This window comes from Osmerus eperlanus, chromosome 19 (genome assembly GCF_963692335.1).
Source record: "Osmerus eperlanus chromosome 19, fOsmEpe2.1, whole genome shotgun sequence".
Classification (NCBI taxonomy): domain Eukaryota; kingdom Metazoa; phylum Chordata; class Actinopteri; order Osmeriformes; family Osmeridae; genus Osmerus; species Osmerus eperlanus.
Genome location: NC_085036.1, coordinates 7,625,068 through 7,648,796, shown reverse-complemented (window position 1 = coordinate 7,648,796; position 23,729 = coordinate 7,625,068). Strand labels below are relative to the sequence as shown.

Below are 23,729 nucleotides of genomic sequence, written 5' to 3'. Positions count from 1 at the left end.
CTCAACCCCCTGCCCAGCCCTGTGGCTACCTATGCTTATACTGACATTTACCATCTGACCCAAGTTGAACACTGGATGTTGGTGTTTCAACACCCACTGACACTTCCCTGCTGTGTGACTATGTTTAGCCTGTGTTCTGCACCTCTCTTTCACCAACCGTCTCTGGAGGAGGGGATCCCTCACCAAATTGCTCTTCCCAAGGTTTCTTCCATTTTTTCTCCTCTAGTGAGTTTTTCTGGGAGTTTTTCCTTGTCTTCCTTGAGGGTTTAGGTTGGTTGAGGGGCAGTTCTATGGGCGTATGTGAAGCCCTCTGTGACATTGCTTGTAAAAAGGGCTATACAAATACGATTCGATTTGATCCGCGCCATTGCCAACAGTGTGCTCTGGGGGAGAGGCACTGTGAGGTAAGGATGAGCTCAACTTCTCATCCCTGTCTAAAAACCCTGAAATACTATTATTGATGCAGACAAAGGTCAAGAGGAGCTTATTGATTGGAGAGGAAGGTGCTTAGAATGCAGAGCCCTCCATTTTAGAAGAGAGCACATTCCACTTCCAGCAGCTCAGGAGATCAAGATATCACTGTGAAATGTCGTGGAAAACACAGAGACTGCACTGGACCAGGGAAGCCCGCGTACTGTACAGCGTGGAGGCAGTTTAACAATACATTATCTCCACTGTACGTCGGTTGATATTAAGGGATATTTCCTTATTCTGTGGAAATAGTTTCCTTTTCATATCTTGTGATGCGACTTGGGGACAAAGGCCATTGATTGAATGGACTTAGCGTCTTTGGATGGCGTTTTGTTAAGCCAGGAGTCAGGAGATGAAAGTCTGTCGATATGTTTATACGGCATTTATAATCTCTCGTCTGAACCTGAGTGCTTTAAAACGACATTAACTCCCCATCTGCGAACGCTGTCTGAATCTATTTCCCGGCATCTCCCTGGAAGGCACGCCAAGGGCGGAACTGCAGCAGAACTGATGGGTGGCGGGTCAATATTCAGGAAGTAGGAGTGAAACGGCTTGATATGCGATGGATAAGACAGGCATGGTTTAAGAGGCTTCTGGGCACCAGGTTAGGAGACTCCCGGGGAACGGCCAACACCTGAACCACGAACGAGAAAGGGAGTCAGGTGGCTGAGCGGTGAGGGAATCGGGCTAGTAATCCGAAGGTTTCCAGTTCGATTCCTGGTCATGCCAACTGACGTTGTGTCCTTGGGAAAGGCACTTCACCCTACTTGCCTCGGGGGAATGTCCCTGTACTTACTGTAAGTCGCTCTGGATAAGAGCGTCTGCTAAATGACTAAATGTAAATGTAAATGTAAAACCTCTGGAGTTACAGGAACAGAGGCTTCAACTCACTTGAGAAGCGTTCCCACTTGTGACGTCATAAGCCTAGAAGTCACGTGACCGCGTTAAGTCCGTTGTGGATGGCGAGCCATAAAGTGCAGGCGTCTTCGGGACCCAGCGTGTTTGTTGTTGTGTTTGTCACACTGGCCCTGCGGCGCGTGGGGTGACACAGGTGACAGGGTGTTATAGTAACCTTTCAGGAATGTCCAGTGGCTGGAGCCTATGTGGATGTCAGGATGTCTCAGTGTTGTGCTGGTGAGGGGGGCTGGTAGTCTGGGTCGCTCTCCGGTCCTCTAAACCCTCCCCTGGTCTCCACTCGGGATTAGTCATCAAACCCCAAATGGGAAATTTGCCTCCTGGGGGGAATGACTGTTTGTGTTACGTAATGAAAGCAAACGGAGAGAGAGAGAGACAGAGAGACAGAGAGAGATAGCCAGAGGAGCTGTCTCAGATTAGAGTACTGTGTTGGGGGGGCATAGTACATGGAAACGAGTGTTTTCAACAAGACGCGTTTGACTGGATGGTTGTATGCAGGCCAAGGGCTGCTCTTTTTTGCCTGACTACTTCACTTCTTTGTCTTTGTGGTTGTCCTGGATTTAATTGTAAAGCTGCCAGTTGTCTAATATGAGCAGCAGCAAACATACAGTATACGGTTACTCTTCTCAATAATGTACACACTGTTGCAGTACATTTCAATTCAGAGGTAGCGATTAATGGGATCCATAAATGACATATTTAACAAGGCATTTGACCTTGAATTCACAGCTATCAAAAACAGTGGACCTTTTCATGAAATATTGAATCCGTTTTGATCATTTCCCCCTTTTTTTTATTTATTACGTGGGTTTTTGGGTCAGAGTTCAATGCACGGGTCTCCTGCATCGCAATGATTTCAAGTTCAGTTGACTGAACCGGTAACGCCGCCTCGGGTCCCTTTAACTCACAAATCGCTTTACCTGAGGTCTGTTTTTCCTGCCTCTTCCACCTGAAGACTTCAGGGGAAACCACAAGGGAGGTCTACACATACTGACTTTGTATACATTACATGTGGTTGGGTCATGCATCATTCAGGACGAAACAGCTTGTCTTACAGTGGGATTTACTGGAGAGAGATTGTGTGGGCAGAGAGTGGCAGCTAAACAACCAGCCGTACTGCATCCTGCATTATTCATCACTTATTGTTGGTATACCTCCCTGTGAGGTTGGTAATCTATTTAAGTTCCAGTAGAATGCTTGAGATTACATTGAGGGACACATTCTAAGTGGGTTTTTATTATGCCAATCCAGTTTAAATGTAATTAAGACCAGACAGACTATTGTTGACTGTGCAACCAATTAGCAATGTTGACAATAATGATGAACACAGTCATGATGAGCATGATGGTGATGATGATGGGAAGGATGAATCCTTTGTCATGCCTTATGACACAAATACAGTAGTGGGTTTGTTAGTGACTGGTGGAAGCAATCACTTTTAAATAATTACGCAATCAATTGCACAGTACCCTCATACGCAATTAAATGCTTATGACAGACATTTAGAAATTCAGATAAAGTTTAATACAGGACGGGTATTCCCTAACCAATGAAACCACCTGAAACAAAAATAATTGTCTTTCAATATTATACCCGCTATGATACCCCCAGTGTATCTGTTACTGAATATGGCTGGTTAGGAATTGTGAAATACAGTGATATACTGTACACTAAGTTATAGTACAGTAATATTTTAGCTGCTTAGTACAACCCACTGGACCATCACCAATATTTTTATTGAAAGTTTATTTCAAAAGGGAATTGAGGAGTGAATCAGGTTTGCTGACAAGTACATAACTTGAGCGTACAGAGACTCGTTAGGGCTGGTCCATAGTCCCAGACTAGTTATTACCAACTTATTGGTTTCTGCTCCCATTGGGTTTATAATATGAGGTCTGGGATGTGAGAATCGTCACCACAAAACCAATGTATGCTTTATTTATTTATTTAGCAATTGAGTTTATTTAGGGCACCCTCCAGTGTATGTCGACTTCAGCTCTTTGATTCCAAAAATATGACACGATATGGAAGCTCAATTGAATGAATGGCATGTGAGACACTGTGCACGCCCCAGTATCCCACTACACCGGGAGTGAGTGTGAACACGGCACCCTGTGGTTTCCTCGTGACTAGCTGCTGAAGATAGCCACGCTCCGGTCAGTTCATTTGTAACTAAACTCACCAATTTGATATTATCCCTTCTTTTTTTTTTACGTTCATGTGCTTTCTGATGAAATTGGATGGGATTTGTATCTCTCATGCACAACAAGTATTGATCCCTTCAACCCTTGAAATGAGAGTATCACGGTGATAGTACCTTGGATAGTCACTCATATGTCAACAACTTCTTCAAAACGGATTTACCACCAAAAGACATACTTTTGCCGGTCAGAGTTGTCCGAGTCAAGACAGGGATTTATGAGTTTAGCTGTGTGTGAGTATTAACCATAGGGGTTTGCAAGCAAATCTTCCCATTTCTTAGTATTCAGTATTCACTGCGGTTCAACTGTTTCTGTAAGTGCTGAAAGATCTCAAAATGTAAACTTGACTTGAATGTGTGGGGACTTATACATGAATTCAAATTTGAAACGTATTGTTCACAGGTAAAGGAAAGCGTGACAGATTTAATCATACAAGAAATTACTCATGTTAGCAGCATTGACCATACAGTTTCGTTCTCTATCTTACATGTCATGATACAACATCCTCTATTACACCAGTGACTCACAGCAGCTTCGGGCAGCCTTGAGGATGCGTTTTAGTCAATAGGAATTGACATGATGCCATGAAAAGCTTTCATATCCACCATCTCTTATTCCAGCAGCTTTGATTGAAAAGTTTCTTTACTGTACCTACACACACCCCCATTATTGATTATGTTTTATGAAACAAACATGCCTGTTTCATTTAGTACACTTGTGGTTTTGGATTCAATCATTCGTTGAGGCTCAATTATTCAAGGGACAGTAGGCTGTAGTAACTGTGCCTGAGGTCAATATTCGTCGTCCCCAACATGAATAGACTTTCAACACTGGCATGTCTCTCTTCGAATGATGTACAATAGAAAACGTCCATGTCTCACTGGCTTGTTTAATAATACCGAAAACTCTTGCTTCCCGGTTTCGTTTCGATTGCCAATAACAAGTCTAATAGACATATACACTGACCTCATGGTCAGATAATCACCACATTCCAGGGACCTTTCATGTTCGTTTAAGACCACATTACTTTCGCACACTTAAACAATGACATTCTGCTACCTAATTAGAGGAAGCAAGTGTTGGAGCATGAGCACTCATGTCTTTAGCACCCTTGGCATCGGTTCATTCTGGAGGCCTCAACAAGCCTATAATTACCAAGTTGACTTCTAATGGTTGGAGGCACCCACTCGTCCTCTCAGCTCAAAGAAGGGCCTGCCGTGGCTCATTAGGCGCAGAGACCATCACATTCACTGTAAATTCAAGTCTTTATTAAGCATGTGGCACCCTAATGCCACCTGCCTCTCCCCCTCACTGCCTCAAATTCCCCTGTAACCATGCTTGGAGGAGGCTGAAGGACTTGTGCCAATGGCGAACGGACGGTGAGCGAGACTGTTCCGCTGGGGAATCGTCCCCGCGGCACAGGGAATTGTGCATTGCGCAAGTCTGGAGTTTCAGCGAAAACGCTGAAGTCTGACAAGAGGGGTTTTGGCTTGATACACCTTCAGACAATCTGTGCTGGGGCAGCAAGGTGGGGAGGTAGACAGGCTGTACACTTACAGTAGACGTGTTCCAAGACCACAATCTGTTGCGTTGCTTAGTCCCTTACTGTAGTTAGCCCCTCTCCTGACATTTCTTTCTCTCTGTCTCTGTCTCTCTCTCTCTCTCTGTCTCTGTCTCTCTCCCTCTCTCTCTCTCTCTCTCTCTCTCTCTCTCTCTCTCTCTCTCTCTCTCTCTCTCTCACACACACACACACTCTCTGTCCCTCTCTCTCATCCTGTTTTCCTCATGCTTGAGTTTGAGGTCTTTTATCAGGGACATCTGAACACACTCAGGCTGTACAGCTGGTTTCAGCTGGGCGAAGAATCACCCAGCTGAAACTCAGCGCTGGTCTTTTATTCAGGATTCTGTCCTTTCAATCTTTTATCTTTTAATCATGAATATATTAAGATTTGTATTTCAAATGGACATTTCTTTCTCATGTGCAAAATGGAGGCATATTGTAACCAAAGGATTCTGTGCAGTGTTTACGTAATGTGTGATATTGTAAAGATGGACAGTTCTGGCCATATATAATATGACAAAGCAATGAGGTTGGGTTTGGAAGGATGCAATAAACAGAATGGGAGGACAGCTATACTTATATTCACACTCATCCAAAGGAAATGACACGCATATAGATGTTTGCCATTCGACACACACTGCGCACAGACCCACTGTGTATCTAATGATATACTGCATACATCATTATTAACGATGCGGGGATAGCTTATCATGAAATTAGGGCCGGCGCTACAAATGTCAAGGGAAGGCAGGCATGTAATCAATTCCCCCTTCGGTATTAGACAGTACACTAGTTAGAGACTGGTTCAGTGCTGTGCCTGACAGTGAACGATGAGGTGAATGTGCAGCCATCAAGCCCCTCCGCAGCTGCAGGGCCGGGCATTAGGCAGCCGCATGTTGTTTGCTTGTCGACGGGGCAAGCGCTGGGAATTGACAGCATATTGTCCGGGTGCCGTTCGCTCGTCGCGCCGCGATAATCTGCCCACCTGTCCCCTCGCGGCGCTCGATAATGGTCCGCGGCCTCCGGCTCGCTGCCGTTTGGATTAGGAGGAGTGACGAATGAAAGTGGGTTAATCGCCGCCGTTACCTCGGCTGCAGGGGAAAGGGAGGGCTCAGCCTGGATGGCGTGTTTGTTTTAATACTGCCCATCCCCTGTGGTGCACAGCTCCTCCCCACCACCACCACCATCACAGCCACCACCACCACCACCATCACAGCCACCACCACCACCACCACCATCACAGCCACCACCACCACCACCACCATCACAGCCACCACCACCACCACCACCACCACCACCACCACCACAGCCACCACCACCACCACCACCACCACCACAGCCACCAAACAATAACCAAACAATAATCTTCCTGTTACCCAAAAGGGAGGAAGTGATGGATCAACGTTTTAATCGAGCGGCCGTATCTTCATCAGTTCATCAATTCCCAGACACGGAACTTTCTTTTGTCTTTTTTTGGGTTGGTCTTAGTTCTATCCTCACCTTGGAAGGTGGAGAGAGTGCTCGTTATACCCGCTCTATTTTTAGTCTTTTAATCAAGGTAGCGAGTTGGGACTGGAGAGACTCACAGTGGGAGCCCTTCCAAGGTGTTATCATGGCACCCAGCCACAGTTGGAGCCGACGGGAGGCTGGAACGAGAGTGGCTGAGCACACGTTGACTTGAGGTGGGCTTTCATCCGTCTGCCGTCGCATCTTGTCGAGCCTTCGGGGCCGGTAATTGGCAATGCTCTGCACCTCTATAGAGAGAGATGTGCGGGGGGGACGACGAAAACATGCAGGCATGGTGCCGCGTCGCAGTCGCCACAGGGAAAACATCTCCACCATCTCCTCGTTGTGCTTCAACATCCATTATGCTATTAGCTTTAAGGTGTAACCCAAAAAAGAAAGCCATGTTAGAGCATGTAACCAGCAGGAGAGGCCTGGTTTTTCACTCGAAAGACTCCGATTCCCCAAGAAGAACGTGGCGCCCTTCCTACCTAGTCGATTGTTCCCTTTCTCTTTCACTCCTCTTGCCATATTTGGTCATCAGTGAGAGGAGCGCTAGCTAAGCTTCCTATCCTGTGGATCTCCGGGAGCGATGGAGGGCAGATTGGAGGGAGGCCAACTCCCGAGAATGACACAGCGATTGTAGGGGATTAGTCTTTCATCTGGAGGGTGGGAAGGGGGCGGGGGGGGGGGGGGTGCGTGCGTGACAGAGCCTCCCAAAGCTCACTTCAGCCACCCCTGTATACCCAGTAGGGTGTGGGTCGTGCGAAGGGAATTCTCTTCTTCTCTGCCGCGTTTCCAAATATCCCCCGCTTGTAAATATCCTCGATTGAATTCCGTGGGCTGGGAAATGAAGTCTTGAAACGACAGGGCTTTATCTCACGCAAATGAATACAGCTAGGACCCAGGATTTGGAGAGGGGCTGCAGTCAATTATCTTAGTCTCAGTTTGAGTTTTTTTGGCACGGCAAAATGGCCCGGGTGGTTTATTTTTAGGTGCCACTCGGAACTCAAAAGTACTTCAACTCCAGTGTGGTCCCATCTGATCTCTGTGTCATCGCGTGCAGCTTGTCTCCAGGTGAAGCTCATCTACCAGAAATGTGTCATCATGTTCAATTAGAAAATGCTGGGGATAAGAGGATGATCTCGCTGAATCTGCTCGACCTCTGACAACGTTACCGTTGACCCTGAACTGAAGACAGTGTCAATGCCAACTCTGTGAAGCACAAACATTGTCATGTTCTCTTGACAGATTAGGGCAGGGGCCGACATGTTTCTCTGGTTACAATTCTCAGATTCGGAGTGTTTCCAATTCCCCAGTGGATGCCTGAAACGGATTTAGCAGGATAGATGGAATCTCGCTCCAGAACGACCTCGCTCCTTGGTTCTCCTCTCCTGTCATTGGGGAAACAACACCCCTGTCCCTCTCACAACCCCCTGCCTCTCTTGTAGGTCATACTGACTGAGAGGAGATATTGCTTCTTCGAGGGTGTCCTTCTCCAAGGATGTGCGCAAAGCCCTCTAGTGTGGATGATCCACCTGGAGGTCAGAGGCACGGCGGGGAACTCTTTCTCTTTTTGGTCGCCTCACCTCCCGATGCCTCACCTCCCGATGCCTCACCTCCCGATGCCTCACCTCCCGATGCCTCACCTCCCGATGCCTCACCTCCCGATGCCTCACCTCCCGATGCCTCACCTCCCGATGACTTGCTCCAAAATTGAAGTTTTGTAACTTGACATTGATCCTATAGATGGCCGTGCATCACATCGTCTCCCTGTTGACAATGTGTAGATGTGCCAGTGTCTCTGCTGCGCTGCTGGAATGAGAATCAGCCTGTTCCTTGGTCTTCCATAATGCATGAGCAGCCAAGGCTCCCAACGCTTGTGTGTGGCACTGGTGTGTGGTTGCGTGTGTCGTGTCATGTGTGTGTGTGTGTGTAGGTGTCAGAGGAGAGCTGTCTGGAGCTTTGGAAGCTACGGCGAGGCCCATTCTCAGCAAATATCCCCCCCTCCCCCGAAGACGCAACGCACACCCCCACACTCCCCCCTCCCCCTCGCACATAGTCATACTTGATTTGGACACACACACGCAGAAAGACACACTCGCACCCACGCAGGAGGCAGGAAGAAAATATCCAGTAAAGTGGGATAACATGGGACATGGAGGAGGAGGGTCTTAAGGCGTGGATCTCTCCGGCTGCCATCCATTCCGAAGTCCTTGAGTGACAGATGAGATTGAACCCTCCATCTACTTCCTCCCCTCCCCTTGGACTCAAAAGCAGCCTGATAATCTCACCCCCCCCCCCCACACACACACACACGCCCCCCGCTCTCCCTGTCTCCCCCCCCTGCATCCCCAGCCCGCTGAATTGCTACTCAACTCCACATCACTCAGGGGACAGAAAAAGGGCCTGCAGATGCAGCAATCATAACTAATAAATTGCATGTAGTCAGTTAACTGCACTGCTGCCAACAGGCGAGGTCTGGGCGTCTGCTGAGGGAGATCACTGAAAGGCCTGCCTAAATTTGATTCACCTTCAGCAGCCCTGAAAGGAAGTTGTGTCCCGGCCAAGCTAAATGATTAAGGAGTAAGAGCAGAGAGCCCGAGAGAGAGACCGAGACACTGAGAGAGAGAGAGAGAGAGAGAGAGAGAGAGAGAGAGAGAGAGAGAGAGAGAGAGAGAGAGAGAGACTGCGAGAATGCAAAAGGAGACGGAGAGAGGAGTTAGATCCAGGAAGAAGGGCCAGAGCCTTTATTGAATCAGTTCATCTGTCCCGCGTGCCCCCTCTGGGGCGGCCGTCTGCTGAAGACAAAGGGATGACAACCTCCACAGGAGCAGTCCTCTGGGATGAGGGATGAGGTCCGCCACGGGATCGTCCAACCAGAGTGCGGGCCTTTCGTTGCCTCATCCACAGTCTCGGTGGACTATAGGGGCATGGACGTGATCGTGGCACAGGATACGGCTCTGAAGCACGCCTGGTTGCTAGGCCATCCCCATGCAGTATGTTGCCATTAGTTAGCCCTCTTTCTACTTTGAACGCAAGTTTTACACAGGTATTTTCGGAGCACCGAGGTAACATATGGCGTCCCATCGTAGTGTGGATGGGCTGTTAAACAATCCGTTCAAAGGCGGTACACAGAGCTCGAGGGGAATGGGGACGTGCGTAAGTGTGTGTCTATGCACTATAAATGTATGCATGTACGTATATGTAGTGTAAATCTCGTCTATTATTAGGACACTTAGCGTTTCGCTACTTCATAGCCGTGTTTGAGAAGGGCATGGGGAACTGTGAGTATAAGGGGAGGAGAGACAGGCTTCTTGTTTGAAACACCGTATGGCCATATGGTTTCATAGAGAAATTGCCTTCTTGTCACTAATACCATTCCTGTGTGTGTGTGTGTGTGTGTGTGTGTGTTTGTTTGTGTGTATGCATGCGTACGTGCGTGTGTGATAAACTGCCTTAGTCCTCTCGTCAAGGTCAACATGCTACAGAAATCCTTTTCATAGAATTACGATATCAATTTCACCGCTCCTCCTCCTTACACACACACACACACACACACACACACACACACACACACACACAGACTCACACTCACACTTTAAAGCTCATCCTTTTTTTTCACCAGCTCGTTGACTGCAAGCTATCTAAATCCCCCGAATGTAATTCAGCACCTGCTATGTTATATGACTGTATCCATTTTTCAGTAATGATTTGATGGGTTCACACTTGGTGGGGAAAAATGTTCTGGAACTGTTATCTCGTTTCCCTTTTTTTTCATTTCTACCAGAGCACGTGGAGGCACAAGAGCGTCTCCTCAGACGAGGAGACAGACAAGGAGAGGGAGGGAAAGAGGGAGGGGAGGAAGGGAAAGACTGAGGGATAGAGAGCGTGATTGCTAGTGGGGAGAGGTGAGAGGTTGGGGAAAAGGGAGAGCACGAGAAAGAGGTGAAAGGCGAAGGAGCGAGAGTACAATCGTGGGGCCGAGGGTGGGGTAGAGAGAAAGGGAGGACAGGGGAAGCGGGGGGATGCCGGGGCTGAACGAGTCGAGAGTGGTGAGAATAACAGCAATTTGCATCACGGCTCCGCCGAGCTTTCCGGTGCCTTTTTTCGTTTCTTCATCCCTCCAAGCGAGCACGCCAAGGCCACTCTTTTATAGTTTTTTCATTTAGTTAAATATATATACAAATCAAGTCTTGACCCCCCCCCCCCACTCCCACACACACACAAGTACATCTAATTATCCTGTAGGAGCACTTAACCCTGGGTATTTTGTCCATGTTTCCTGCCTTGACTGAAAAGCTCTCAAGCTGCGGTCAACACTTTCTCTACTTGTGCAGACTTGACATGAAGCTTTTACCTGGGAGCGGACAGGAATGAGGCCTTTTTGACTTCAAGCTTAAATCTAAGGCTGTTTTTATGAAACGGTATTGGCAAGCTGAGACTGAAAGAAGGACTCGATGATGTCCAAGATCACATTAAATAGAAAGGACGTACAGAGGAACTCCTAACATCACCATTTCACCTGCATCCTCAGCCTAGGTGACTTGCTGAAAGAGTGGATCCACATGAATAATAAACAAATGCACTCTATTTTGAGGCAGACAATGTATTTTCGGGTCCTACTCTTTGGGTTTGCTCAAGCTGTGCTTCTAACAACCAAAACAATGTAGTGGACATCCAGCCAAAACGACATTTTATCTTTGGCAAAGCAGTCAGAACTGTCTATAGACAACCAAAAAATCACGTTGTAGATTTAAAATACATTAATTCAATGTCTAAAATAATGTGTGGCCATGCTGATATACCTCTGTTAAAAAAAAAACACGTCTAAACTTTTACTACGGTGTAACACAGTCTTCGAGAGAGACCGAACTAACACAAGCGGCCATCAGGAGAATCTCACCGGCAGCCCAAGCAGATGACGCTGGATAATTACCCTGGATTGTGCTCTCTTGGCAGTCCAGTGTTCGTACATCTAGTCATCTTTTTTTCTTGTTCTTCTCTTTTACTTCTCTTCTTTAAAGTAGTGATTACTAGCTGGTGCTCATTATCACTGGTGTTATGACAGCCTCCTCCAGTCATGACAGAGGCTGGCAGAGCTAGCCCTGTGCGTTGTAAATTGGCCACAGGAGTTGCTCCATTTCATTGTGCTTATCATGCAACCCCCCCCCCCCCCCACACACACACACACACACACACGCACAGACGCACAAACTCAACAAACTCTGTTGACATCCACTTCTTTATGATCTCCGTTCACGTTTTCCACTGATTTGTGTCCTGTGGACGGAGCCCATGCAGCTTCAAGGCTGAGGGCAGCGTCAACACTGAGGGCCGTACGTCTCGTATTGTTCGAGCGTGTGCACACGCCTGTCTAGATCAATATCGAGAGTTTGATCAGAGCCGTCAATCCGGATAGGCTCAGGATCGCTTGCACGATCTTCAGTCTCTTTGAGGCGAGGAAAAAAGGAGAGAGAAAGAGACAGAGAGAAAGAGAAAAAAACCACGCCCTGATGTTTAATACATCACAGCAAATCCTGGGCTAGATCACAGTGTGTACTGACGAGTCGACGGGGAGATTGTCGGCGAGGGTGCCGCGTGGCGCCAAAGCTCAGCACGTGCTGCGGAGCGCTGCGCGCGGATCTACGCGCCAGTCGTTATGTAACGCCTCCGCGGGGATGGATCGCAAGGAAAGGGCGGCGGAGCCACGCGGGAACGCAACCGAGGCAGGGCCAGAACACGTCACCGCCCTCGCTTCCCCTCAGACAGCACCCAGAACACCAACAGCTACGGCGATCTATCAGATCATCTGATCGACGGCAAGCGCACGGCGAGCCCGCACTAAGCGAGTGACAATGTTTCAGTGCGCTTAAACGACCCCACCCGCGCCCCTTTTTGGACGACCCTCGCAAGTGGAGTCTTACGAACACACCGTTCCCCACAATGCACCGGCAAGGTCTGAGCTGCGATGAGAAAGCAACTTTTACCCAGTTGTTGTTTTATTGGCTAGGCTGGCTATTCATTTTCGTTTCATTGATTCGAATGGTGTAATTCCCACAATGGACGAACCCAGTTTCAGCTAAAGCGTTGTGTCTGTGAGTGCTGACTGGATAAACACTGCTGTAGTTCTAGGGCTCAGACGCTGATGATAGACTTAATCTGATGTGAATTTACAGTGCCAGGGAATTGTGACGCTAGGGAACAGTTGTTGTTGGGAAAAGCAAAAAACACTGATTTCTTTTTCATTACTCAGACAATCATAACTCGATGACATTCACTAGCTCAGCCAGAAAACACAATACTATTAACATGAAAAGTTTGCATAGTTATATAAATAAGGACTGAGGATGGGGGGGGGGATCTCTCTTTTGATATTAAATGTGAGAAAAACTCAAATTTCGCTACTGCCTCTGTTGCTTTCTCCACCTTTGTTACTTTGGAAACACTTTTACCTGATGGAATCGCTCCACTTTTGAAGGAACGACATCTAATATTGATGGTCTGAAAGGCAGCAGGGAAGTGTTTCATGAAATTGTCCTCATGACAAGGCTATCTTTGAGCCCAGTAACACATTTATGTCTCCCTCCCTCCCTCCCTCCCTCTCTCTCTCTCACTCTCTCTCTCTCTGTCACTCTCTTTTTTTCTTTCTTTCCAGGACTATACATTGACAATGTACTTCCAGCAAGCTTGGCGAGACAAGCGATTATCCTACTCGGAGATTCCCCTCAACCTGACCCTAGATAACCGGGTGGCTGACCAGCTGTGGGTTCCCGATACCTACTTCCTGAACGACAAGAAGTCATTTGTCCACGGAGTCACGGTCAAAAACAGAATGATCCGACTGCACCCAGATGGCACTGTCCTCTATGGTCTGAGGTAATGTCTTAAAGTCACCCTTTAAACAACTCACCATACAGTACCTCTAAATAGCATGACATTATATAGCAAAGCATATGGGGAAGACCAGATAACGTATTCTGAATCCTAGCTACAGCACTCCAGAACACATGTTTGATGTATCAAGCAGCCTCATTCAAATACCCTGTCAGAAGATGAGCTATGCTACCCTACAGTGAATAAATGTAATGTCATGTGGTTAGTGTACTCATCCATCTTCCGGTCTTTTTCCAGCTAGCCAACAGTGGAACAGATGGCTGTTATACTCTTTCCAAATTCACTTTAATGAATCGCAGGTTTCTTGAGACAACGACATCTGTCTGCACAAAACTAAGAAGTGTGGTTGGGATTTGGGTTTTAGTTCTGGGTACAATAACTTGCAACAAGTACTCAATTTCAAAGTTAACTGTGGGTTGGCATTTTTCTCAATTTCCTGTAAGCTCTGTAGTGACTTCATGCATAAATGAATGTACAAAGTAGACTAATGAAACCAGCTTTAATTGAATATCATCCAAACATTATGAACATCATGGTATCTCGATGGTAAACAAAGGTAATGAAAACACTCCCGTGCGTGAGCAAGACAACATTGTGTGCAGATATCAGCCAATCAAATAAGCTGACCAGCTGTTTCAAAATGTTAACACGGTCCACACAGAGAAAACGGGAGAGAGAACAGAAAGAGAGCCAAAGCGATACAGAGATAACAGGACTCAGAGGGTCAATTGTTAGTTCAGCAAGTTTTCTCTCCAGCTTCCTCAACCCTCACCATAAACCACTCCTTCCCCCCCTCCCCTCCCTTACATGGATTACACTATAGGTTAGCTCTTGGTTAGTTGGTGGGGTGTTTTGCACTCACCATTACGTAACCCCCCCCCCTTTCCGCTTCAACAGACAGAAGCAATTAGCTGATTGTTTCATGGAACGATTCATTGATTACTAAACGTGTCAACCAAAGAAGCCACGTCATTGCCGACGGTAGATAGCTTAACTTCATTAGCTTGCCTGAGTCCAAAATGATCTCGACATCTTTCATTGAACTGTGCAGTTCTAATCAGACGAGAACATGGAGGATGGAACCAGGAATGGGGGACGAGAGGAGAAGGGAAATCCTGGTCTTCACAGCCTTGCATTCCTCCCTGTTCCTCCTTGTCTTTTCCCCCCCGACAACAGATGTGTTATACATCTTAATGGTACCATTTCCCTTTGGATAAATACAGTAAGGGTAAGGCCTCGTGTTGTCACCAGCTCATTTTACAGATAGTTATTACACGTCTAACAGTGGGGTGAGCCCCTTCATAAAGGCTGCCATTGGCAAGTTTCTAAGGCAAACAAAGTAGCGAAGAGAATTGGGCCCCTTAGGCCTGAATTGTGTTTCATTAAAATGGCCACACACACGGAAAAAAAGCATACTCTTCTGAAAAGTGCCCTATTAGGCACACATTTGATGCAATGCTGCTTAGTACTTCAAGTCAATCGGATTTTAATCACCTGTGGTTATGTTTGACTTGACGTATCACAAGCGGATCAGAGAATCTCCCCCAGCTTAGCTGTGTCGACGCCCAGTCAGATAGAGATCACCTGTGATGGGCAGAGTTCAATCCAGCCGTCTTTCACCTCACCAGAATACGCATTACGTTAATGGTTGAGACTGATCATCGACTCCCCTCAGTGGATCGCTTTATTGGATTCTGTGTGGCCAGACTGATGTTTGCTATTTTGCTGGCAGATATGCTTGTAGATTCATCTTGGTCAGCCAGAAAACAGAACGCAAGTTTGTTTCTTTAAATTGAAAACAATGATTGACTCTCATACAGAACCATTTTGCCGGATGTGGGATTTAACGTTGGGCTGTTTTGGCATTATCTTTTTTGGGGAAATTATGAGCGAAAAACTGCTAACTTTTATGTCCATATAGGGGTAGTGAAGCTAAGTGAGCACGTTACCAATAAGAAGCAAGACACCGTGTTCAATTCTAGCTGCCAGAGGAGCTGAGGTCTCGTTCAAACCAGACAAAACCAGTCGAGACAAGGCAACGCAAGCATCGACAGGAAGTGTGGATGGATTAACTTTCCTCCTCTGGGCCTCTGGGCCTCTCCCTGTTAGTCTGGGAGGTCTGGATGTGTTCTTGGTCCTAACGTAACCTACTACGTTCAGTGAGCCTGTGCCAGGGTCCCATGCCGCTCACCAGATTCTCGAGGTCACTGGTGGTGGGGTGACCATATGGAGCTGGCATCGCCCGTGCAAAGGAGCTGAATGACTGAGGGCCACTGTATTTCAGAAGCTAGTATCGTCTTGGGTTGCTTTAGCTTGAAAGGTATACACCCACACACCTCTCACGTACTCGCAGAAGAACACACTGTGTGTTGAGGAAAGAGGTTCACCCATGCAGTTCCTTGTAAATATGTCATGGTACTACTTGCTTGTAAATACGGTATACCGTAAAGCCCCCCTGTCCAAAAACAGTCTCACCTCAGTTTCCACACAGGGCCCAAATGCAATCTTTGTCGAAGAGTGAGTTCAAACGACTCGCTCGAGTTCTACATCATTGACTCCCTCCATCTTTACGAAGATCAGGAAGTTGCTGGCAAGTGGCCGGCAATTTGACCCTTGGTTACCCGCATCCAGAGAACCAGAGGGCCACATCGTTGGCAGCAGATGCATCAGAGGCTTTACTGCTGACAAAGACAGGGAGAGTACAGGCTCACTCCTAGGGGCAGACTTTCTGGAGCGTGTAATAATAAGCAGCACAGCACCACTACCCTGCCATTGGTAGTGCCAGGGAAACCCACTCTATCTGAAGGAGAGGTGTCCTGCCTTCACGACAGGAGTAGTGCTGTCTCGTTCCCCCCCCCCCCCCCCCCCGCGCGCCGTAGGACCGCTCTACATGAACTCAAGTGTCAAGCCATCTTAGGTAAATCCACGCTTTTAAATGAAGAAAAAAAACCTCGCTTTCCATATGTTCCCGTGTGGAAGGGATTTTCGTGAGACGACGGGAGAGGGTGGAAAGCTGCGTTTGACCTGGTGTCTGTTTTACGGGGGATGTAGATGGGTGATGATCAGATTCCCACTGGCGCAGAGGAGGAGCTGCTCTCTATATGGGACGCATTCATGCAAATCTCTCACACATACTATAGGTACTGTGTATATATATAGATACATACTTCGTGCACCCTACATGATCTTTTACAGATCCTAGAGCACGTCCACAATCACTCTAGCATGTTATGTCCCTTTGAGCTTGGTTCATTTAACAGGCATTTTCTGCACCAGGAAATGTACAAGCAGCATGGGCTCTTCCTGCAATTAGTTTGAACCGGATACATATGGAAAGTATTCTGTTTTGACGAATTGTGTTGTTTGTGCGGTGTTATATCCTCATGTACAGCATAAACTAGAGTTTATCCCTGGCATCAACGTTGCAGATTGAGTTTGAACATCAGTAATTAGTTTTTTTTATGTCTTTAAAGCAGGCTGATTGCAAATAGAAATACCGGCACCTGTTTGCAAACTTGAGAATCCGACTCACTTATCATGTTTTTAAAGGACAGTAACTACATTTCCCTGCTTTGTAACCACTTTGAGAAAAACAGTCATTATTTTTGTTTGCCGTCGTGATAACAACTCACCATTATCTCTCCCTTTTAGAGCAGAATGTCTGTGTTTGTCCCTGAGATGTATTTGTGATGATATTTTGTGGTTACTTTTCTAGTCTAAGCAGTGACCCAGCTTAATAATGACATTTAATGATAAGGTAATGCATAATTAATTTGAGGCTAATTAACTCATCCAGGTTTATCCAGGACGCTCTCAGAAACAAGACTGTATAATACTTCCACCCAAATTAGGCTTTGACAGATACATGTATCAGGCTTGTGGTCAAAAGAACCACAGACCAAGGTGGCCCATTTAACTACTGCTAGTCCGGTACCCTGATATCCCTCAGGCCTTCTTGGTGACACAGATTCCTAGCCTAGATACACGGCTTCTGTTGACATTGACTGGATTGTATTCTAACTTGCAGTAAAGGCAAAAGGATGGTGCTTTAGCAGTGCGCTCTAAATATGCACGCTTGTGCATGCAAGTGCTCACGTTTACCAGGCCAGGGATGCAGGAACAGCAAAAGTAGTGAGACATGTACGTGGAACCCTGTGGTGTTTCTACTGTATGATGTGGGGTGTCGACAGGTTCTGCAGGTAGAGAGACAGCTGTAGGGGATGCAGTGATACAGGACAGGTATGTGGGCTGTCAGGGGAGGGGTCTCCGATTATCTCCATGGCAACTGGGGAAGTGTTTAGCCGAAGATGAGCCTCCTGCGCTGGCACAGATTCGTCCGTGTTGTCAGGTGGGCTTAGACGATGACCTGTGATGACGTGCAGGTCCCAATGTGGCTTCAAAGCAGGGAACCGGGCCAAAAAGAGTGGGCCTCTATCACGCATCATGACCGCCTTCTGCTGTCACTTTGGTCTAACGAACAACAGGACCACATCCACTCATGACGTCCATGCCCGCATGGCCGGCCCCCTGTGTGTGAGACCCATGCCGAGTCATTTACATATAAAGTGCTCTAGTCAATTCACTGTGACGAAGACTTGTTTTTTTGTGTGAACCTTGTTAATGATCTCTAAAGACTGCGTTTTGAGGGAAATATGTGTTTGTTGTTAAAAAAAATACATCCCTTACACATTTTCAGAGGTTGTTGCTCGTAATATTAAAACCTCTCTAGCCCTCTGAGCACTCTTTAAACCCATGTGCCCTTTACGCCCCAGTAAACATGGAAGCTCATTTGGTTTAAAAGGTGCTTTGTCCCCCTTGGGTCACACAGGAACTCATGAATGCTGGAGAAGTAAAGGACATCAACAAAAAAAATGAAATCAACTTCTCTGTTTGGATCGCAGTGCTCATCGGGTGAACTGAGGTGACCTTGGTGATCGGAGTCCGAGTCGGAGCTGCAATGTGTTCTGGCACATGGCACTGTCTAATACAACAACAACATTTGGCTTACATAAGGCATTCTGTCATAGCTGGCTTGTTGACAACCAATCACGTAACCACAGAATGGGACACATTATCTTGATCATGTGTTAATTTGTTACTACTGTATCAGATTATTCTGGTGGGCAAGCAGTAAGGCTTGTCCTAGGCTTCCTACGTACAAAAAATGCAGATTATCAATGACCGATTTAATTATGTACCAATATACATATCCAATTTAGCTGGCTACATCCACACTTAATGGTATTTTTGCTTTGCAACTTGGGTTGATGAGCAGGGGTTGAAAGGTAGATCAATTTCATAGATCGCAGACTTGCTATGATTCCCATTTGTCATTTGAAGTACTATGTGTGGGTAAACTTGACAAGTGGTCATAATTCAGAGACCTTTTGTTAATGAACACTGCAGGGTAAGAGAAATTCTGGTATGCTAATTTGTAAATGATAAAAGATGTAAATCTTTGAATAATACTGAGTATTCTTTCCAATACAGCATGGAGTGCCTTAGCAGAACATATACCCTTACACATCTGTTTTAGGAGGTAATTGTCAAAGTCATTAAACAGTCTTCAACACTGATAACATGGTACATTGAGCTGATACCAAAATCTTCAATTGCTCACTTCACAAGTTCACATCATCTCTTTTTCCTTTGTTCTCCTTCAGTTATGCCAACCGATTCTCACCTCAGGCATTCTTCCCACTGAAATCATTCCGGCTCTTAAGAACTTTTGTGAGATAAAAAAAATAGTTTTGACTTGAAACCCAACCACTCCAAAACTGTCTCTCACTCCCCCTTTTATCATCGTGGGAATTATCTGTCTTGGCGTCTTGGAAGAGGCTAGGATTATTCCGGAAATAAATGCTAGAACACTGGGAGTGATCCGAGTTGGCTCTGCATTCCATAGGCGGCACCTTGGTGTGTAGCATCATGTACTGTAGGGCTACCATAGGAGACTGCTCATTCACTCGTCACGTTCTTAACACACTGGGGAGATTTCAGGGGACTTAGTATGTGCGAGGCTGTTATTTCCAGGCACCAGGCTGTTTTCTAGGTGACTGAGAGGACAAAGACCATTGTAGTTCCAAGATAAATTTGAGGTGTCGCCTCAACCCTTGATAGGAAATCAGATTAGTGTCTCTATGCTCTGAAGGTTATGCTCTATCCAAGCCTGATATCATGCTTTCACCTCTGGATGGGAGGCTATGATGGCATAGAAGCTCATTAAGGCAGAGATTATCCAGAGATATGTTACGATCCAGCTGGGATCAATATCATTGGCATTCTGCGATTAACTTTATCTCCAAAAAACGAGAGGATATAAAAGCCATTTATTAGCATGAACCTCCAGCTGCTATAAAAAGCATGGCCATTAGCTAACCATATTCCCTTCACTCCATCGCATACATATCTGTGAGATGGGTGATTCACTTCCTGGTTGTGATTGTTAACCCTGCTCTATGCTGTACTGATACCATGGCTTCACTTACACACCAAAAAAAAAAGACTAAATGTACACAATTAGAGGGTAAATATAGGTTCTCACCATCAATGCTGAGAACCTCTTGATCTACCGCAGTGGGCCTCATAGTCTGTAGTGGTCCTAACCCTGACTAACCTTGTGTGTCTGCAGGATTACAACGACAGCTGCCTGTATGATGGACCTGAGGAGGTATCCACTGGATGAGCAGAACTGCACACTGGAGATAGAGAGCTGTGAGTGTCTTCCGTTTGTCCCTGTCTCAACCCACCTCCATTGCTTTAATTCTCCGACACAGGTTTTCGAAGGCCCGGACAGCGAAAACTACTTAGAAACATGCCTTCGTACGGAGAAATTGTTGATTCTACAGTAAACTAAGGGCCGTAGAGGAAAAATTACCATGGTTTCCTGTCAGCAGATTTGACAGAGACACCTAAGGCACTGACACGCTAAAGTCTGTCTTTTGCGTCAACTCAGCAATTCGGGGATATCCGCTCAACAAAGTCGCACGAGGAATAAAGACAAAACTCTGTTCGTGTGGAGGTGAAAGCCTGTTTTTCACCGTTTACTTTTCAAGATCGTCTGTATCCCCGTCGTGTGTCGCTATCCTTACGTGCCCCGGTGAAGCGAGCCTACTTCAGCTGCCAAAGATAGTTTTCACCTCGACGTTTCACCTTCGGAAACGCAGAGGCAATTTTGGAGGTTCCGTGGAGCACGAGGTGGGAGCGCCTTTTCTGCATTATCCTAATGAGGTTGACCTTTGTCCCCGGCAGGGTCTGGTACAGTGGTCACTCACTTTCGCTCTCGCCGGGGGGAGCAGTGAGCAAAAACTGTCCTAATCAAATCTAATTGGGGACCTGGAATGCCTCTGCGAGTGTGTAGCTCAGCGAAAGCAAATGTGACTTCCAGTACGGTCTCGACAACCATTGTTGGAGCACGGCTCACTAGGCGATTTCATTAAAGGTTGAACAGAAAGAAAGAGCGTTGAGTGCACAAACAGGCCTCCGAGAACTTTGTCATTGTACAGCAGCCCAGCACCGCCATTGGGTAAGAGACAATTCTCCAATATATTAGCCAATTAGCTATTAGCCAATTTCAAGCTATTGGCTAATAGCTGAGCTCACCGCACATGTAAGTGTGGAGCGGATGTGTGGTGCGTCCCCCCTGATGAAACTAGTGGGAAATCAAAGGGCCCCTCCTATATTCCCTCACTTCTCTGAGAGTCTAGACTTGTGGACCTGCCACACGACGCCAGCCAAGAAATCCACGGGTGCTTCCATCTGACTGTCCTGTCTGTCCATCTCGACTCAGTACTGCTGACCTTCCCTCTCTCTCACTGTTCCTTCCTCTTCCTCTCTTCGGTTCACAAGTGTCTCTCTTCTATCGCTTCCTTGATCCCTCCTCCAACATCGATTTTTTTCTGTCTTTCGTCTCCATACTAACTTTTCTCTTGTTTTTTTGTGCCCTCTCTCTTTATCCTCTACGTGGCATTTCTTCGGAGAGCCTGACAGCTTGATGCTTTCAATCTTGCGTTTTTGCTACTTGGGAAGCGCCAGCGTAGATCGGCCAGGGTTTCGTGAGCTCATGACAGGCAGGAGGAACAGAACTCTCTCACAAATATTCATGGCATTCGGGTAACCTTTTTGTAATTGTTACAGACCACAAACGTCCTGATTGAATTCTCTTCTTTTAAGCAGAGACTAACAAGCTGTGTCAGCAAAGTTATGGCTTTTGCTTCCTTATGCAAACGGCACCTTAGATAGTTTGTTTTTGCCTTCCTTCCTTGTCAGGAAATGTTCATTCATCGGATACAGCTAATCCATAACCATTTAACACATGGTAATAGAATATTAATCACATACATTTTTTTGGGGGGGGGGCGTTACTTGAGGAAAGGTCTCCTGCCTATTGAATGAAGGAGAAATTAGGGGGACGTGTGCAACGACAACAACTTAAAGGGCATTTTGTAAATAATAATTAGAACTCCCTGAGGGAAAGAGCAAGGCGTTGTGGAAAAAAGACGCTGATGAAGGAAGTTCTCTGTCTGCGGTGCTATTATACACCGGATCGCCTCTCTTAACCACATTCTCACTTAAGGCAACTTCTTGTAGGAGCTGAAAGACTCTGAAAATGGGTTTGTTTGTGATGAACAGTTATTTGCAACCGCAGGCTCAATGACACTCAGACACGCAGGTTGTTTTAGAGCAGTCTGTCAGCTCTCTGTGGAGTAACTTTGTGATTATTCAATTTCCTTCTCGTGTCATCTCCCGGGTCGGTGCGTATGTAAAGTTTGGAAGATATCTGATAGCTGAGAAAGATGAAAGTACTGTCAAGAAGAAGGAACAGGGGGATGGGAGGATGAGGAGTCAGAAACATCATTAAAGTTCTGTGGAGAAAGAGAAGAAAAAAACTGCGTGTGCACAGTCATGCCAAGGCACACAGCTAGCAGTACTATCTGGGCTAATTACTCAGCCACTCAATGTTCTTCCTGTAATCACCAGTAAGAAAGCACTGTACTGTATGGATGTAATATGTATGATACTAGTGTAATACAATCAGTGTGAGTGCAATTAGCCAGCTTGCTCTCAAGTAATGAAGTTCACTCTTGAGATTTTATTTGATCGTAATGAAATCCTGAGCGAGGACTCCTTCGCCTTGGAGAGGATGAGCACTCTCAGATGAGACTGTCTGTCACGTTCTATGTCTGCGCCAGCTGTTTGCCATTTTTAGCCGAATGGATTCAGCAAGCACACGGTCCAATTTTGCCTTCAAGTACATTAAGCAAAAGGGTTGCGGTACATCCCTGTTCCGGGTGTATCGCCAGCAAGCTCGTGAGTGACGTTGTGTGCTTGGGAAACATCACATGAGCGTGGTTAGCGTGAGCATGAGAGGAGTCTGGCAGGAGCAGACCTGTGGAGCTACGGCAGCAGAGGAATGGTGCGGGGTTCAGCCAAGCCCTGACCTGGGCCCCTTCACTGGGGCAGCATGGCAGGGCCGCCTGTCAGCGCTACTGCATGAGGCTCCGAACCTGCCGAGCCACACTCCTGTCAGCCTACGCATGTTTCGCTGTTGCTATAGTCTCAGTCTCCACTATGTCCTGTAGGTTGTGTACAAGCCATATGCCCTGCTTGTCTGTGGAAGAGAGGAGCAGGCCTTGGTGTCAAACGGCTGCAGTTCAGCAGACATGTTCCCCTAGTTACACAGTAAATGCATTACATTTACATTTACATTTAGTCATTTAGCATTCCCCCCGAGGCAAGTAGGATGAAATGCCTTGCCCAAGGACACAACATCATTTGGTTGGCATAGCCGGGAATCGAACTAGCAACCTTCTGATTACTAGCCCGATTCCCTCACCACTCAGCCATCTGACTCCCCGCATTAGATCCGCATTAGAGTCCAACCAGGGTAGAAGGCAGTTTTCCCTCTGGTGAGGTCCTTGTGTAATAAGAAAATACATAATATATATAATATTTTGAATAAATATGTATCTGTTAATGTTTTCCTTTTGAGTAAATGCAGACTGCAGCCTTGTATAAATAGAATACTGGTCTATACAGAATGCTGACCACGAGCCTTAAAGATTTTTTTTTTTTAATAAATAAAGCCATCTTGAGACCTTCTCCAAGTCTGACTCCTCAAAGCGACGTGTGGTGTAATGGACACCATTTCCAGAATAGACCAATTTGGCTCCTCACCGAGA

The 23,729-nt window shown here is 46.5% G+C and overlaps 1 protein-coding gene across 1 annotated transcript in view; it reads left to right on the top strand.

The window, feature by feature from the left end:
* Positions 1–23,729, top strand: part of LOC134039947 (gamma-aminobutyric acid receptor subunit beta-2) — a 38,205-nt gene that overhangs the window by 3,857 nt on the left and 10,619 nt on the right. The window contains exons 4-5 of the mRNA XM_062486157.1: positions 13,310–13,530; positions 20,180–20,262. Coding sequence (XP_062342141.1) covers positions 13,310–13,530; positions 20,180–20,262 — 304 coding nt within the window. The remainder of the gene's footprint in view (positions 1–13,309; positions 13,531–20,179; positions 20,263–23,729) is intronic.